The following is a 19361-nucleotide window of genomic DNA, read 5'->3' as shown; positions in this document are numbered from 1 at the left end:
TTGCAAATCTCACTACTAGTCTAGATGCTGCTAAAATTTACACACACCACCTTTAAACTAACCAACAGTATGTAAGGGATAATGTAGAGGCAGCCGGTAGTTATCGGGAAAGAAGCCCCGACAGTGTGATCAGTACCTGATAACTACCGGCTGCCTCTACATTATCCGGCTTATTACACGGCTACTTGCCACATAAGAAAAAAAACTGGACATGAATATGAATTTGAAAAATTTTATTGGCATATTTGTTTTAAATTAACATTTTTATCCTTCTGCAAAACTTTGCACAGATGCATAAAATGATCGTAATACCTTCATACTTGTCTGTCTCCATTTTTTTCTCTTTTAGCCAGTCTTTGAGAAGTTTTAATGCCCATTTTGTATTTTTTTGTGTGTTGGCTTCGTAGCTGTCATGCTCTATTTTGTCAAGTTCAGTCTCAGTAAGCTGTCTGTGTCTTGTCGTTGTTCGTTCTTCTATCCACTGTTTAAATGTTTTGTTTTTTCCGTACATGTTAAAATTAATGTCAAAATGTTCCATTCTTAATTGTGGTTGTCCAGTGTTTGTCACAAGAAGGCGCCAAACAGTAATCTTTATTGGTGCGGAGCGATTTTAATCGTAAGTAGTACCGGCTATGCGGTATTTCTTTGGAGCGGTTATTATTTGAAAAGAACAAAACTGCAAATGTCTCAACTGACCAATCAGAATCAACCATTCCAGAGAGCCGTGTAATAAATAAAATTAATCAACCTCAGAAATATAATGCAACATACACAGAATAATATTTATACAATGCATAACTTATATAATAAGGACGCATTTTTTCACCAGACTAAAATAATTTAATCCTGATGTCTGTACAAACATATTTGACTTTTGATATGCTTTAAAGTTTATAATGTGGAAGGATCCCATACGGCAAAAAATATATATTTGAATATATATATATATATATATATAAGAGAATATATATTTTTTTACCAATATATTTTTTGGCCATTTTTGTATATTTTGAAATATATTTTATCAAACTTCTTTTTATTAAAGCATATGATTTGACATACAATTCACTTGTACATTTCTGAGAGCCTTTTTATAGCTAATTTAAAAACAAAATAAAAATAAGTAAAAAAGTGGTTACCTTAAAGGTAACTCAAAACTTAAAGTAGTACATAAGGACGCATTTTGAGGCTTCATTTTGAGCAGCCTTCGAATTGGGACTGCTTTCGGTCGCACTGCTGTGACGCAATTATTTTTAAAATATGTCCTTTAAAGGTCGCAGCCTTCGAATTGGGACACAGCTCTTGTAATGCACTGTCAGTTGCTTTGGATATAAGTGTCTGCCAAATGCATAAATGTAAACATAGCCTGCACAGGACTGCTTTAAACTGTTCACAAGGAGATATTCAGCTCTGTCTATAGTTAAAGAAGTAAATAATTCAGCTCAAACTATTGACGCATACACACAAACAGAAGTTGATATCACAATATACATATTTATATCAGGATATTGTCTGTTAAAATAAAAACAAGAGCTAAAAATGTATTTAAAAAAACAGTTTACATACTTTGAAAATGTAGCCTACACAAAAGTGTACGTTTAAAAAGTACTGCCTACTTCATTCACAATAAAAGTACTACTCTAATATTTTTTTTACCATAGAAAAAGTAATAAATTTTTTTGTTATTGTGATAACTTTCAATGCAGAGCAGGCAATGATCTTGAAAATAACCTTTACTAACTGACCAAAACTCAAGCACCAGACACCGTGACAGATGTTATCTCCACACAGTCATCATGGGAAAACATGACATTCATCTACCCACCGCATCTAAAAATAACAGACAAGGTCCACCGGTAACCCATCTCAACCCATAGCCTACCCCCACCCCTACAGACAACAATACACCTGCAGCGGGAGACACACACACACATATCATAATACTAAAGCAAAGACATCTCACCTTTTGGACTTGTTAGCAAACATACATGGTCCATTAAGGCCTGTTTAACATTTTCATTTTACAACCCAGTATTGCAGGCGGCACTTGCCTTACACCGACACAGGTAAGTCAACAAGCCCTCCTCCTTCCCTCCACACACATATGCAGACGTACATACCTCCCACTTCCTCCTCTCGCTTCCTTCCCCGCAGACCAGCCAGCTTGTCTCCTCTCCTCCTCTCGCTCTCTCCGGTCCATGTGAACAGGACCGAATGGGAGTGCTGTCAGATTATCAGCTGTTGCCATCTGATTACACACACCAGCCTCTGATTCAGAGAGGAAAATCCACGGTGGAAGGGGGAGGAGGCGTGAAGAGACACGGAGTGAAATGGTACGATGGGAAGTCGAGCTGTGTGCCCGTCAGGGGGTGGGGGATCACGGTTGCTTGGGATTGTGTGTCTATGTGTGGTTTAGAGGAGAGACAGGTGAAAACTACCTTAGTCTGGAACGGAAATCAGACAAACACGCGCAACTAGTTACTCCGTCTCTCGTTTACACACGCACGCAGCCTGTGGCTCTTACTCATCCCATCTCAACCAGTCCGTCTTCCCGTTGCTATAGAAACAGGCATGCTCGATAGGAGCATGATGAATTTTCATTTCTCTTTTTTTAAGTTGCCATGGAAACAATGAAAACAGCCTCTTTGAGGTCCTGGGGATGCTGGGAAACCATTATGATATTTCTTTCTGATTCAGCTGATATTATTGCAATACATGCAAGGTTCAGTTTGATTATAATATTAGTTAAACAATAGCAAAAGCGCAAAATGAAATAGTAAAAATTTTTATATGTATGAATTTTTTGGTAACATTTTACATAAATGTTGTATTTGTTAACATTAGTAAATGCATTAGCATGAACTAACAATGAGCAAAAGCATTTTATTTTTAGCATTTATTAATATAAGTTTATGCCAGTATAATTGTTCATGTAAGTTCATTGTGCATTAACTAATGTTCCCTTTCAGTCGGTCACTACGACGTCACGTCGTGACCGACGAATTGGGAACTCGCTTAGAGAGACCAATCTGCTTCGAATACTACTAAAACGCCAATGAACTTGGCATTGAGATATTTGCATAATGCTGGCGCCGCCCCGCCAGGTGCGTATATAAGCAGCAGGTGCAAATAAGGAAATTAGCTTTTTATCGCTTCGAAAGCCGGCAGTATCTGCTACTGAGAAGCTACTTTACTCTGGTGGGATTCGATTGCTGAAGTTGGTTGGACTAGCAGTACCACAGCGGACGCTTCGCTTAATTCCACGACTCTACACCTGTTTGTTGTTTTGAGTTTAGTGTGTGCGTTGCCTTTCCCTGTGCGCATCATCAACTGAGCATCTGAGTGAATTTCCCTAAAAGAGTGATACGAGAGAGCTTTGTGCCTTGTTAAAGGCAGCCACTCTCTCGTATATCCGGACATCAGCGTCCTTTTCAGGATGGCTTTTCGTCCGTGCGATCTTGGGTGCGGCAAGTACATGGGTCCGAAGGACGGTCACGAGCGTTGTCTTTCGTGTTTGGGCATCGAGCACGCAGAGGCAGCGTTCGCTGGGGGTAAGTGTTCTCACTGCGAGAACATGTCCCTTGTGGATTTGCGCAGACGGTTGTCTTTCCTCCGGGAAAAATGCAACCCTCGTCATGCGAGTGCTGAACGCCGCCACGGTGCGGCTGTGAAGCTCTCTAAGGACGACCTGCGCATCACTGTGCTGAGCCGAGCGGGGGATTCGTCCTCAGGCTCTCAGCCTCCTCATCCACAGCCGGTTGATGTGCCGATGGAGACTTCAGCGTCGTGTTCTACGATGTCTCTAGAATCCATCGCGCCGCCCTCCGGGTCCACCGACGCCGCAGCATCCGAGGGTGGGCCTCCTCCCCCTGACGTGGACCCCGACGCCCTTCCTCCCTCTGGTCGGGTTGGGACGCCGGAGTTCGATCCAGAGATGGTGGCCGTGCTCGCTCGAGCGGCGGAGACCGTAGGGTTAGAGTGGGTTCCCCCCCCTCAGCCCGAACCGTCCCGCCTGGATGATTGGTTCTTTGGAGCTGCCCGGGTTTCACAACCCTCTCCACCGGTGCCTTTCTTCCCCGAGGTGCACGAGGAGCTGACTAGAACCTGGAAGTCGCCGTTTTCCATGAGATTACGGCCGTTTCAGCCCTCCCCCCTCACCTCCCTCACCAGCGGAGCCGCTAAGGGTTACACGGGGATCCCTCCCGTGGAGCGTGCTGTCGCGATGCAACTGTGTCCGGCTCACGCTCCCTCTTGGAAGGACCGCCCAACCCTCCCCTCTCGTGCCTGCAGACAGTCCTCCGGTTTAACGGGCGCTGCCCACCAGGCATGTGGAGAGGCGGCTTCAGCCCTGCACGCAATGGCGTTGCTGCAGGTTCATCAAGCGAAGGCCTTGAGGGATCTGCACGAGGGAGGACACGACTCGCCTGTCCTTTCGGAGCTCCGGGCTGCCACTGATCTGGCTCTTCGCGCTACGAAGGTGACAGCGCAGGCGATTGGTCGTGCCATGTCCACGATGGTGGTCCAGGAACGCCACTTATGGCTATGTCTGGCGGACATGTCGGATGCGGAGAAGAACAAGTTCTTAGACGCTCCCGTGTCCCAGGCTGGTCTCTTCGGTGAGTCGGTGGAGTCTTTTGCCCAGCAGTTCTCCGCCGCCCAGAAGCAGACGGAGGCGATCGCTCAGATCATGACCCCGCGCAAGCGACCTGCATCTTGCCCTCCAGCGCCGGCGGCCCCGTCTGCTCCTCGCCGAGGGCGCCCTGCGGCGGCTGCCTCCACCCCCCCCACTAGAACATCTTCCAGGCCACGGAGGGGGAACAGCCGTCGGCAGCCCGCCCCGCCCGCCCCACCCGCTTCCCGTGGTAAACGGAAATCGAAGCGGCCCTGAGACGGGCGACCTGGAATTGGATGGGATCACTCTTCGGGAGACGGTGACGGCATCGCTCCCTCCACCGGTAGAGGGCCGGATGGAGAATCCTTGGTTTCGTTTTGTTTCTGTTCCGCCGGCTTCTCAGCCGGCACCCACAAAACCACAAAAAGAGTGCATTCCTATTCCTTCTCCAGGTCTTCAGAGGATCGAGAGAGATGTGAGCGGGCATTCACATGCTCTTCCTCCCTCTCCTCTATCGCCAGCGGGTGTTCTGAGGAGTTCCAGCTCTCCGCTGAGGAGACGGGACCACCAGCACCCTCTTCGGAGTCTGTGCTCTCCGCTGAGGAGACCAGACGACCGTCACCCTCAGCGGGCTCAGGTCAGTGTCACACACACACATACTGTAGATACTTATGCTGTCCCAGCAGACGTACCGGCAGTACCACCTGTCCCGCTCCGCCGCCCCCCCGCGGGTACCCCGGTAGTGCCGTTAATTCCCCTCGTACGGTCCCTGGGGGCTTGGCTTCAGCTTCCCAGCCCGTCTCGTTGGGTTTTACGCACTGTCCGCCTCGGTTACGAAATACAATTCAACCGGCACACACCCAAATTCTCGGGCATTCGTTGCACCACGGTGAAAGCGTCCGATGCACATGTACTGCGTGCAGAGGTCGAAGTCCTGCTGGCGAAGGACGCGATCGAGCCGGTCCCTCCAACCGAGATGAGATCGGGCTTCTACAGCCCGTATTTTATAGTACCCAAAAAGGGCGGGGGGTTACGACCGATCTTGGATTTGCGCGTTCTGAACAAATCTCTGCAGAGGAGGTCTTTCAGGATGATAACACCGAAGCAAATATTCAATTCAATTCGCCCCCAAGATTGGTTTGCGGCTATAGACCTGAAGGACGCGTACTTTCATGTGTCCATTCTCCCTCGTCACAGACCGTTTCTCCGGTTTGCATTCGAGGGACGGGCATACCAGTACAAAGTTTTACCGTTCGGGCTATCCCTCTCTCCCCGTGTGTTCACGAAAGTAGTGGAGGCGGCGTTAAAACCCCTCAGAGAGAGCGGCGTTCGCATATTGGCTTACCTCGACGATTGGCTTATAATAGCGCATTCTCGACGGACGCTTTGCGAACACAGAGATTTAACGCTTCGGCATCTCGCCCGTTTGGGTCTTCGGGTCAACTGGGAAAAGAGCAAACTCTGCCCCACGCAGAGGATCTCTTTTCTCGGGATGGAACTGGACTCGATCGATTTATCGGCGCGTTTGACAGAAGAGCGCGTCCAGTCAATTCTGACTTGCCTCGGTTCATTCCGAGGGAAGAATGCGGTCCCGCTGAAACAATTTCAAAAGCTCCTGGGGCATATGGCAGCAGCAGCGGCCGTGACACCGCTCGGACTGCTCCATATGAGACCGCTTCAGCGTTGGCTTCACGATCGAGTCCCGAGGAGAGCGTGGCGCGCCGGCATCCATCGTGTAACCATTACACCTGCGTGTCGCCTAACATTCCCCCCGTGGTCGGACCCCGCGTTTCTCAGGGCCGGTGTGTCCATGAGACAGATCGCTCGGCATGCTGTTGTACATACAGATGCGTCCGACACGGGCTGGGGTGCCACGTACGACAAGCTTACAGCTTCAGGGGTGTGGACAGCACCCCAGTTGCACTGGCATATCAATTGCCGAGAGTTGTGGGCGGTATATCTGGGACTTGTACGCTTCGCTACGGAGCTGCGAGGGAAGGATGTACTAGTACGCACCGACAACACTGCGACCGTTGCGTATATCAACCGTCAAGGCGGTTTGCGCTCCCGTCACCTGTCGCATCTCGCTCGTCATCTCCTCCTTTGGAGTCAGAAGCATCTGAGGTCCCTTCGTGCCATTCACATTCCGGGCTCGCTCAATACGGCGGCGGACGCGCTTTCTCGAGCTGCGCGCCCCGGCGAATGGCGACTCCACCCCCAGACGGTCCAGCTAATTTGGAAGAAGTTCGGTCGTGCGCAGATAGATCTGTTTGCGTCGCCGGACGATACCCACTGTCGCCTATTTTATTCACTAACCGAGGGCAGCCTCGGCGTGGACGCATTGGCACACAGCTGGCCTCGGGGGATGCGCAAATACGCATTCCCCCCAGTGAGCTTAATCGCGCAGACACTGTGCAAAGTCAGGCAGGACGAGGAGAGCCTTTTACTGATCGCCCCATATTGGACGAGCAAGAATTGGTTTCCAGAGTTAATGCTCCTCGCGACAGCCCCTCCCTGGCGGATTCCCCTGAGGAAGGACCTTCTTTCTCAGGGAGGGGGCACATTATGGCACCCGCGCCCCGACCTGTGGGATCTCCATGTGTGGTCGTTGAGCGCGCGCAAGGTTTAGGTGATTTACCGCAAGCGGTATCTAACACAATCAACGCGGCACGAGCTCCGTCTACGAGACGGGCTTACGCGTTTAAATGGAACCTTTTCGTCACCTGGTGCTCTTCGCAACGCGAGGACCCCAGAGAATGCCCTATTAACATCGTGCTTTTATATCTTCAACATAGGTTAGACGGTAGGCTGTCACCCTCCACCATTAAAGTTGATATCGCTGCTATTTCTGCTCATCACTCACTTATTAACGGCAGATCAGTTGGCCAGCATGATTTGGTTATTAGATTTTTAAGAGGCGCTCGTAGGCTAAACCCCTCGCGCCCTCCTTCTATTCCTCCCTGGGACCTGTCCATGGTGCTGAAAGCCCTTCAGGCCCCCCCGTTCGAGCCTTTGCAGTCTGTGAGTCTGAAGCTTTTATCAATGAAAGCTCTGACCTTGCTAGCATTGGCCTCAGTGAAGAGAGTAGGGGATTTACATGCATTCTCTGTTGACGACTCGTGCCTTCAGTTTGGTCCTGCCGCCTCGAGTGTAACATTGAGGCCCAGACCAGGCTACGTGCCCAAAGTTCCCACCACTCCTTTCAGAGACCAGGTGGTGAGCTTGCAAGCGCTGCCTCCGGAGGACGCAGACCCAACCATGGCTTTGTTGTGCCCCGTACGCGCACTGCGACTCTACGTGGATCGCACGCAAAGCCTCAGGACCTCAGACCAGCTCTTTGTTTGTTATGGTGGCCAGCAGAAAGGGAAAGCTGTCACTAAGCAGAGGATGTCTCATTGGATAGTTGATACTATCGCCCTGGCTTATAATCTTCAGGGTATTCCTTGCCCCTTTAATTTGAGAGCGCACTCCACACGGAGTGTTGCCTCATCTTGGGCTCTAGCTCGTGGTTCCTCGCTAACAGACATCTGTAGAGCTGCTGGTTGGGCGACACCTAATACGTTCATTAGATTTTACAGTGTTCGTATCGAGCCTGTATCCTCTCGTGTTCTTTCCTCACCAGGGAGGGCACGGAGAACAGTCTCGCAGGTCGGCTTGCAGCCTCCAACTGATGCTTCATAACTGTGTCAGTATGGAAGGCCTTCAGAACAAAAATGCGTAATGGTTTGAATTGTTCTTCCTCCGCTGCCCTGGCAGCCTTTGTTGCGGAGCATTGGCTGTCAGCCTTTCACTAGCTGTATCCTCGCGAACCTACGTGTCTGGCTCGGGCTCCACATTGTGTCCCACCGGGTTCCTTTGTGAGTATTTTTCCGTGGGGTTAATCCTACTAGCCCACGTTTCCCTTAGCAGAGCACTGCTTTGCTTACACAGCCACGGCTGTCTTATTTCCTCAACTACGGTTGACTTTCGCCCACCATTAGCCCTTAAGACGGGCGGTGGCTTCCGCAGCGTTCCTATCCCGCTCAGGTAGGGCGCTTCCCAGTCGCTGGCACTTCTGTGGGGTTAAAGGAACATCTAGTGCCCGGCCTTCTGCCTTAAAACCTACCTCCTCCTCCTTAAGTGGAACCGGAGGGCTTTTACGCAGTCACTGGAAGAGGTCAGCCCCTAGTGGCGTTTTGATAGGGATTCCCAATTCGTCGGTCACGACGTGACGTCGTAGTGACCGACTGAAAGGGAACGTCTCGGTTACGGATGTAACCCTCGTTCCCTGAAGGAGGGAACGGAGACGTCACGTCCCGTCGCCACAGGTGCTGCCACCTGCTGTTACGGCCGGTCACACTTTCCGGCTTTCTCAGCGAAAAAGAAGCTAATTTCCTTATTTGCACCTGCTGCTTATATACGCACCTGGCGGGGCGGCGCCAGCATTATGCAAATATCTCAATGCCAAGTTCATTGGCGTTTTAGTAGTATTCGAAGCAGATTGGTCTCTCTAAGCGAGTTCCCAATTCGTCGGTCACGACGTGACGTCTCCGTTCCCTCGTTCAGGGAACGAGGGTTACATCCGTAACCGAGACGTTAACAGTTACAACTTTTGATTTTAAAACGTATAAGTAAATGCTGAAATTTAGATGAATAAATGCTGTAGATCTATTGTTAATTTATTTTAGTTAATGCATTAAGCAGCGGCGGCTCGTTACTGCTCTTCCGAGGGGCACAAATTCAAAATATGTGTTCGGAAACATGTGTGTTGCTCGTGTTTTCAAAATATGTGTTTGTTGCGTCATGTGAACCATGTGCATCACGTGTTTTGTCAAAATAAGTGCCTGCTGCACACGCGTCAAAATCGTTTATGATAAAAGAGATGCTCACTAGGCTTGTTGCGATAGTCGGTGAAACAGTGATTACCGGTGCTTCAGCCTCTCACCGGTTAGATCACTTGCCCACCGCGACACTGTCTTTCACCGTCGTTTTGATATTTTTTGTAATTAAATCATTTAGTTTCGTTAGAGAGGGCAAACACTTACAACTGAATGTGTCTTCTGTCTGAATCCAGCGGAGCTGAACGGGCGTCACAGAGCAGCGGCTGCGGGTGTCAGATTTAATTTATTCCTGTCAGACTGCGGCGAGCAGATGATGGCAGAAGCCGCGTGCTTACTCGTTTTTGTTATAGTATACATATATGATGTTTAATATAAGCGAGATCATTTTGTTGTTGTGTTTTTCATTAAGAATAATAATAAACCCATCATTCAAACAGCGCTTTATATCTCGTCAATTAAGAGAAAACGCTTCCCCGCCAATGACGAGATTTTCTGTCTTTCCGCAATACTGCTATTATCCACCAGGTGGCGCCCTTCCGCAACTTTTTAAACCCGGAAGTATTGCCCTATGGCAAGCGGCTGCATGTCCGTGTCTGTTTTAAAGATCGCTCTGAATGGGATCTCTATGAAAAGTCTGTCACAAAAATGGAATTATCTCTGCTTTTTGCTCAAAATGTGGTGTTTTTGCAGAAACCTACCCATATTCAAAAGCTGATTACAAAAGAACCACTGAAGGTAGGATGAAACGTTTTTTTTTTTTTTTTTTGAAAGCAGAGGGTCTGTTCTTTCATTTGGTATATTTTATGTTTATATATTTAAAGAAGAACATTTTCTGGAAGGCATTAAACTTTGGTGAAAATCATGAAAAACGCTGGCGCTGGCTGGCAACTTTTTTTTAAAACGCTGGCGGTGAAAGAGTTAAACCAGCTGTTGCACTCGCATTTGCACGCATATTCATACACGATTTAACACAGTGTACACAAGCGCTGGATTATAACAGTTGCATCTAATTCAAAAGTGAAAGTAAAATGCGCACGTCTGTATGTGCATTTATGAGCCCCTCCCACCCGGTGAAACCGATATAACCGGGTTTGTCACGCGCTGATTAACCGGTGGGAAAATTCTGTCACTGCAACAACCCTAATGCTCACGTTCACAAAATACACGCAAGACACTCACTTAACAGTAAACTTTGACGCATGAGATTATAGGCATGAGATTATACGAGTATCTGGCAAACGCGAGCGTGTCTTTTAACATAAACCCTTAAAATGCAACTGCACCAGGCACTTATTTTGACAAGATACGTGATGCGCATAGGTTCACCCGACGCGCCAAATACATATTTTGAAATTACGAACCACACACGACGGGCTACATACATGTTATGACGAACTTCGCATCGTGCGCCCTCGAAAAATGAAGTCACCGGCCGCCACCGTCATTAACTAATGTTAACAAATACAACCTTATAATAAAGTGTAAAGTGTAATAAACCTTTTTTTTCTCTTTACAGATGTGGTTGTAATCTGTTGCAGTAACAACATCGTGTTGATATAATAACACAGAAACTGTTTATGTTACCTTGAGTCTGTTGTGTCAGGTAGGTGCCATTAAATGAACCAGGCTTATAGCCCTGAAAGTTAATCCAAATATGAAATGCTCTCATAATATCTCATATTTACCCACCGTTTACTCATCCTGTCATGTTATATTCTTATATGGGGTTCAAGACAACCCCATATTAAAAAATTGGTTTGTAAATTAATGCAATTCAAGCTAATATATATAGAGACATACATATACACATAAGTATATATTATAATAGTACAAACGATTACATACATACATTAATTCATCCATCCATATGTATATGTAAACAAGTGTCTTTAATGCAAAAATATGTTAAAACCCTCTTAAATTTGACTTGAAGGTATTGTGGGAACAGCAGACGTGTTACCTGATTACAGCTCTTGATAAACTTCCCTGTTGTCTACAAGTTATTCATTAACCCTTTGGGAAGGCTGCAGGTTGACTAATCCAAATGAGTTTTCATCTATAAGCCAAACTGTACTTATAATGTACTTAACTGGTAGAGCATGGTGCTCATGGGTTCGATTCCCAGGGCATACATGTACTGAAAGATGTAAAATTTTGCTTTGGTTGAAAGCATTTGCAAAATGAATAAATGTTAACATTGGTGTCTTTTATAGCTTTTCATCATGCTTAGGTACACCCCTGACCTGCTTGCTTACTTTCATTAAATTGGTTTCATTGGAATTTCATTAAGTTTGTTAATTGCATTAATCTTCGCTGCATGCCCAGACTTGGTGTTTGTTTGGTAATGAATTCTGTAACTGGCTGAGTGCATATCAGGTCTTTGCTTAGTCTAGCGCATGGTGTTGATTAACTAACCTGGGAAGACTTAGATGACCTGTAGTGCCGGACTATAGTGTGACCCAACACTGACTCTGAAACTTTCTGTCAATGGGACATCGGGAGAATGCCAGTGAGACAACAACTGGGCATACTGGCAAAATGGGAAAGCAGTGACTGGTGATTCACATTGGCATTATAACGATAGACACCTTATCCAGCTGGGATTTATACAGTGACTGTCTATGGCTGGTAAGTTGTGGACTATTACAAACCTAATGCTTATCTATAATCTATTATGCAATATCTTCTGTGATATTGTATTTTTAAAATGAACATCATGTTTGCTTTACCAGACTCCAAATATTTAAAGAGTGTCATCTAATGTAACTTAAATTGTGTATGCTATTATGTTAATGTTAGTATGTATAGTAAGTATGTTAGATGCAGGAAAGTGACAGTACTTTGAACAGATTTAATTTACCAAGACTCTGTGCACTTACAACCTTCATGTGCTATTTAGTTTGCAAAATATACAAGTCATCTATTTTCTTACAGTAATCTGTCATATCAAAGGCTGCCAACTGAGACAATTGTAGACGTAAACTTACTTAAGACTTTGTTGACTGCGCCTACATACATTTAGACAAATGTTGTGATGAATTGTAACACAGTGCTTAAAACTAAAATACAAAACCTATCTCTGTAGCAGTAATGTAATGAATTTTACATTTCAGATAAATGATTCTCCCTTCAAACACTTGCGAATTTAAACTATGGGTATTAAATAAGAAACCATACCTTTTCCAAATTTGCTTTAGGATTCTTCTTGTTCCTTCTCCTCAGAAAAATATAAACGTATACAATGTATTGACCTGGAGGATAAACTCTAGTTGTTTTAGAAATGCTGCGGTGCTACAGTACTCGAGTACTGGCGATAGATATAACATGCCCCACCTCTCGCATGCACCACCAAAGTGTGTTGACACAAGACACTTCACACGTCTATTTAAAATGAATGACCGGAGAAAGACTGTCCAGTTGTTTTACACAGTAGGTTGAATTAATACAGTGTCACATTTTCCCCTGTATAAAACACAAAGTGTGAGAGTTTATTTTGTGCCAGTAGATCTACTTGTGGCATTGGCTTGTGGACTGTCTGCAGCATTTCTCCTACTTTTGCTTGCTGGCTTATCGGTCTATCTATTGTGGAGGAAAAGGCAGACCCAAAGGCTTTACCAGGGACTGATACCAACCACCCCCACAATCCCACAATGCACCACTCCAGTACTCCAGACATCACAGAGCAGCAGCTATGGGTAAACAACACCTGTTGCTTGTGTGGCAATGTCAAAATTGTGTTAATTGTTTACATTTTGATGAAAATGCATCAAATATAGTGTTTCTATAGCTCAGTTGAAGCGCAAATGTAATGGGTTCGTTTCCCAGCTAAAAATTACACATTTGTAAGCTGAATTTTTAGTAAACTTTACTTAAGAAGTATTCACTGTTGTGCACTGACAGAAAAATGGTCAAAAATGCCCCCTAGCTGTCACTGGCACAGTACCCTTTAAAAAGGTCATTATATGTACAGTAGCATTTAGGTACAGATATATCATAAACATATGTATACATTTGATACTTTTTTGGGTATTAATATGCACTCTTTGGTACCAATTTGTACCTTTTGAACTACTAATATGTACTCTTTGGTACCAATATTTACCTTGAGCTACTAATATGCACTCTTTGGAACAAATATGTACCTTTTGATGTACTAATAAGCACTCTTTGGTACAAAAATTGTGTTCCTCTGAGGTGCTAATATGCACTCTTTGGTACCAATATGTACATCTGAGGTACTAATATGCACTCTTTGGTACACATATTTACATCTGAGGTACTAATATGCACCCTTTGGTACAAATATGTATACCTCTGAGGTACTAATATGCACTCTTTGGTACCAATATGTATACCTCTGAGGTACTAATATGCACTCTTTGGTACAAAAATTGACATCTGAGGTATTCCAGTATGTACCCTTTGAGCTACTAATATACATTCTTTGATACAATTATGTATATCAATATGTACCTCTGAGGTACTAATATGAACTGTTTAGGTGCAGAGGTGTACTTTTTGAAAGGATACTGCCCCAGTGACAGCTAAGGACCATTTTTATGACAATGAAAAAGTGTGACAACTGGAAATGAGAATCTTACAGTCTTCAAATTTTCACAGGTCAGGTGATGTTCCTTTTATTGTCCCCCCTCGATTCAAGACAGCACCTCAATTAAGGGAGGAGAAAGAGGGAAGAGAGGATGCTGAAGAATGGGAACACCATCCTGATCTTCACACCCAACGGGGATCTTTATCAGTAGGAAGTACGTCAGCTCCTTAAAACAGAATCATGAGATTTTTTGATACGTCATGTTCTATCCTTCATTCTGCCTTTTCTTTTTGCTGTTCTTAAGGTTGGTTTCCTCTCGGTAGCTTAAGGCCGGACCTGTACCAAATTCCAGAGGAGCCCAGCGAGTGGTCCCTGCCGAATGGCTCAGCTGTTCGTCTGTGGTTTGCTTTGAGGTACCAGGAGGAAAAAGAACAGCTGGTTGTGTCTGTTCTCCGGGCGGCTAACCTGCCCACTCGGTGCCAGGGTAACATCGCTTTGGTCAAACTGCAGCTGTTGCCCTCGGATGAACGTCGTCATCGTCAAGCCAAAGCACGGAGGAAGGGACGTCATCCGCAGTTCAACGACAGCTTTGTGTTTCAGGTTGAGAAAATGTTTCTGTCCTGTGCTGTAAATCAGCAACTGGCGGTACCACTTTTAGCATAGCTTAGCATAATTCATTGAATCTGATTAGACCATTAGCATCACGCTCAAAAATGACCAAAGAGTTTCGATATTTTTCCTATTTAATGTTGACTCTTCTGTAGTTACGTTGTGTACTAAGAACAACTGAAAATTAAAAGTTGTGATTTTCCAAGCCGATATGGTTAGGAACTATACTCTCATTTTGGCGTAATAATCAAGGACTTTGCTGCCGTACCATGGGTGCAGCAGGCGCAATGATATTACGCAGTGTCCGATAATAGTCCCCAGCTATTGACAGTTACCAAGGGGACTATTTTCAGGCGCTGCGAAATATAATTGATTTCACATTGATTTTAATCTTTAACATGACCTGACTCTGTCAAAATTAAAGATATCAAAGGTATATTATCACATCATGCAGGAAGATTTTATGTAGAAAACAGTTAATCACAAAAAATGACTTTAACTGACATACACATCACATATAGGGCCTTTAACCTGAAACCCTATGTCTGGCAACAGGTATCTAACAGCTGTGTGGACCAATGCTCTTTGCACATGAGCTTGTACACTGTGGAACAGAAGAAGCATCATCTACTGGGACAGATTTTGATACCCCTGAGACATTGTGAACTACAGGAGACAGCAGGGAAAGTGCAGTGGAGGGATCTGGAAAATGAGTGTGATCAAGTATAATACTTTATTTAAGATTCTACACAGTATACTATGATAAACTTTGCTTAAAGTCAAGAGTGTTGCACTACGGTACATGTATATGTGTGCTTATCACTGCTGTTCTAGCCTTTGTCAAAGAACGGTGACATCCAAGTGTCATTGAACTACAATCTGTCTCTGGACCGCCTCACTGTAGTTGTTCTGAGAGCACGAGGTCTGCGTTGCAGCAGTGATGCAGGTGAGACGATTTTTATGGTCCTAAATGTAGGCATCAAAGGTTTCATGTCACACCTTAACCCTTAAAAGATCCTTAAAAAACTTGCGTATGTGTTCCTAAGGCCAAAAAATGACACCTTTCCAAAAACTGCTCTAAAAATATCATACATCAATATTTTTTCCACTTTAAACGAGTAAGTCTTTGCCTGAAAAATTCATATGAAATATTAATTACATTTGTGAAAATTTTAACCCTTTATATGCCAATATGTTTACATTAATTGGACAACAGTGTTCGTCTGATGTTGTCTTTTGTGGGACATTGTACCCTGGAAAATGCCCTAAATTCTCACTCCAGAGTCTGAATGAGTAGCCCCACATAAGCCTGCAGTTTCTTTGTCTCAAGATCTCTCCATTCTGTGATTGAGTGTCTCCCATGCGGGTTCGTCATGGCCCCAATATGCTGCAGGATTTCATGTGTCAGCAGCAATGAAAAGCTGGAAGTCAGGGCACTGTGCATAGTGTGTAAGCCCCGGTATCAAATCTCTGGCTGCTGGGACGTAGCGCAGCGTCTCAGTGTTTGTTGGAGACCAGATTTTTTTACTTCCATCACTTCATCCATCTCCCATCAGCGCTCACCTTCTGACCAGTCTTCTGAAGATTCCTCCGATGAATCAGACTCCAGCTGGTCTACTTCTACCTTTGAGGCTTCCTCCGTGTTGACCTCAGAATCCTTGTAGGAAGATGAGGAGCCATCCTCGCTCTCGGCGTGCATGATTATTTCTAAAGCCTTATGTGTGCTGTAATGCCTTGCCATTTTCACTACTCCTGCTATACTGTTCATACTTATAGCAGTGAAGCTGCACAGACAACATGAGCGAGAAGCAAAATGAAGATTGACGTGAAGCTTATCCATTTCAGGCTAATTTAAAAAACTGAAACTAAAAGATTAAAAATGATTAATTTTGGGCAATATTTAATCAACACAGTCAAGATGGTTTCAAAATAAAAATGACACAAAATGTCCCTAGGATCTACTAAGGGTTAAAGTCTGTAAAGTAATTTCAGAGAATTGTAATTTCATTATAAATGTATTGCTGAAACACGTTTCAAAAACAATGTCGTACTGAATTACGGAGTTACACCGTTAAACAGTTTTCAGGATTATTTGGGCGGGGCTAAAACGGTGGCTTGATGACGCTCTATGCCACCAAGCATGGCTCTGCCCCTAACTTAAAGGGATAGTTCGACCAAAAATGATAATAAACCCATGATTTACTCACCCCCAAGCTGTCCGAGTTGCATATGTCCATCGTTTTTCAGACAAACACATTTTCGGATATTTTAGAAAATGTTTTAGATCTTTCAGTTGATTTAAATGTAATGTTACGGGGTCCACTCATAGTCCACGACCTTCAAGTCCAAAAAAAGTGCGTTCATCCTTCACAAATTAAATCCAAACGGCTCCAGCATCATAAACAAAGGTCTTCTGAGGGTAATCTGCGCGGTGTTGTAGAAATATCCATATTTAAAACTTTATTAACGAAAATAAATACCTTCCGGTAGCGCCGCCATCTTAGACTCCTCTGTATTCAGGAGAGAGTATTAGCGTAGTGTACGCATTTTTCTTAGTGACGTATGGACAAATTCGGAGGGCGGGGGCACAGAGCAGCAGCAGATTAGCCTCCGTAGGCTGCGTAAGCTCTCATCCTGAATGCGGACGCGACTAAGATGGCGGCTCTACCGGAAGGTATTTATTTTCGTTAATAAAGTTTTAAATATGGATATTTCTACAACAACACCGTGCGGATTACCCTCAGAAGACCTTTGTTTATCATCCTGGAGCCGTTTGGATTTAATTTGTGAAGGATGGACGCACTTTTTTTGGACTTGAAGGTTGTGGACTATGGGTGGACCCCGTAACATTACATTTAATCAACTGAAAGATCTAAAACATTTTCTAAAATATCCGAAAATGTGTTTGTCTGAAAAACGATGGACATATGCAACTCGGACAGCTTGGGGGTGAGTAAATCATGGGTTTAATATCATTTTTGGCCAAACTATCCCTTTAATTGCAAGCATCCATTTAGGTCCTGTCCCAAATGGCGCAGTTCATGTGGACTTTTGGTCTTGTTGCCTTTAAATTGTGCATGCTCGCTTAGATGGGACACTCTACGGACTCGTAGACTGTCATTTTTATGCTCGGAAGTGTGTTCATCAGCACCCCCTTTTGCACCATTAATGCAGTCTTTGGCGAAGTTCACACTGCTGCAGACTTCACACACTTTACCAACCCAGAAGTCCTTGCGAAAGAGCGGATGGGAAGAGTTCACACTGATGGGCAACTCTTCCTATTTCCAGCTTGATGCCCGAGTCTGTCCCAAAATACGGCTCCGGTGCACCCTCGTGGACTCACGTCAAAGGTCTCTAAAGTCTGCACTACATGATGTCCTCAAAGTGTGGATCCACAAGTCTGGAGAGTGCCGTTTGGGACAGGGCCTTAGGTTGAAGCGGTATTTTAAAGTTATTAAAGAGACCGCTTTCCCAAGTGGGCAAGGTTTTAGGGCAGACAACGGAGAGAAACCTGTTTTTCCAACATTTTGATTAAATTCATTTATTATTTGGCACTTTTTTAGTCATTCAAATTTGGCTGGGTGGTTAATATCACATTTTTCTGTGGTATCACAAATGGAGAACACATTTGATATCAGACTTTACACAGACTTTTAAGAACTTACCTTTAAAATGGTTGGGGCAGGTGTGTGCGTCCAGGTCTCCCTGAAGATACATACTCAGGTGGTGAGAAACAAGTGGACCACCGTGGCCAAAGGCAACAATCCATCTTTTAATGAGAGGCTTACCTTCAGACTTTTACCAACACAGCTGGACACAGCTTGCCTGTCTTTGCAACTCCAGCAGCCAGTGACAGAAGAACCGGGTAACTGTCTATCAATCACTATTATGATCATATGTGACCCTATTTTAAAATCCTGACTAAAGTCTCATATTCTAATTATGAGATTAGGAGCATCAAACTAGTTGTCATAAAAGTAACAAAAATGTAATGTGTGCATATTGCTGTAAATTATAGGCCTTAAAGATACAGTACTTATATTTTCATTCATAATACTGAAATTAATTATTTTATTATTTCGAAATACCAGAAGTTGGCTTCCTAAACATTTATTTAAATCTTTGACATGACCTTACCTCAATATTAAAGAGATATCAAGGTTATATTTTGGGATGTAACAGTAATTCACAAAAAATACTTTAGCTGCGTTGTCACGTACAGGTTCAGATATTATATGGTTCCACCCCTGTAAATAACCTACTGAAAAAAGTATATTACTCCAAAGAAATCAACATTTCTGTTTCATATGTATTTTGCAGTGTCGTTGGGTGTCGTGGTCATTGGACCGTTCATGTATGCAAGAGGCAGAGAGCTGGACCACTGGAACGACATGGTCAGCAAACCTCAGGAGCTGGTTAGACAATGGCACGCACTGGGAACAGTTGCCACAATTAACAGCATGGATCAAGTTTAATGACAGCCATCCTCTTTCAAAAGAACGGTAGAGGAAAGTGTTATTTTATTGTCACCAAAAACTTAACGCTATTAAACAAAGGGAAAGGAGAATTGTTTATTTATAGCACAAATGTGAGAATGAGGTTTGCTTGTTATTACAAACATTTGAATGAGTGGTTGATCGCCAAGGTCACATTTAAACAATAGTGTGAATTAATGCAGGCAGCAAAAATATGGTTTAATTTACACACAAAGCGTTCCAACACCATTTGTCCAACGAATTTGCATGATTTTTCGGCGTTAAGTTTGGCTTTT

The 19361-nt window shown here is 44.4% G+C and overlaps 2 protein-coding genes across 5 annotated transcripts in view; one reads left to right on the top strand and one right to left on the bottom strand.

Moving 5' to 3' along the window:
• Positions 1-12727, bottom strand: part of LOC135744591 (uncharacterized) — a 22688-nt gene extending 9961 nt beyond the window's left edge. Inside the window, exons 1-2 of one of the 4 annotated variants that reach the window (XM_065262821.2) lie at positions 12610-12727; positions 11848-11962 (exon numbers count right to left, since the gene is read on the bottom strand). Coding sequence is in view for 2 of the 4 variants with exons in the window: in XM_065262818.2 (XP_065118890.2) it covers positions 2121-2248 (128 nt within the window). In the remaining 2 variants the exon portion in view is untranslated. Of the gene's footprint in view, positions 1-1963; positions 2090-2120; positions 2402-11847; positions 11963-12609 lie in introns of those variants that run through there. The other 3 variants (XM_065262818.2, XM_065262820.2, XM_065262819.2) reach the window with 3 other exon arrangements.
• Positions 11881-19361, top strand: syt15 (synaptotagmin XV). The gene is made up of 8 exons (XM_065262824.2): positions 11881-12060; positions 12938-13127; positions 14053-14195; positions 14286-14581; positions 15146-15313; positions 15425-15536; positions 18276-18455; positions 18911-19361. Exons 1-8 carry the CDS (start codon positions 12054-12056, stop codon positions 19063-19065), a joined length of 1251 nt encoding a protein of 416 aa, XP_065118896.2. The 5' UTR covers positions 11881-12053; the 3' UTR covers positions 19066-19361.

The sequence above is a fragment of the Paramisgurnus dabryanus genome, chromosome 1 (assembly GCF_030506205.2).
Source record: "Paramisgurnus dabryanus chromosome 1, PD_genome_1.1, whole genome shotgun sequence".
Taxonomy (NCBI): domain Eukaryota; kingdom Metazoa; phylum Chordata; class Actinopteri; order Cypriniformes; family Cobitidae; genus Paramisgurnus; species Paramisgurnus dabryanus.
This window is presented reverse-complemented; position numbering and strand designations above follow the sequence as displayed.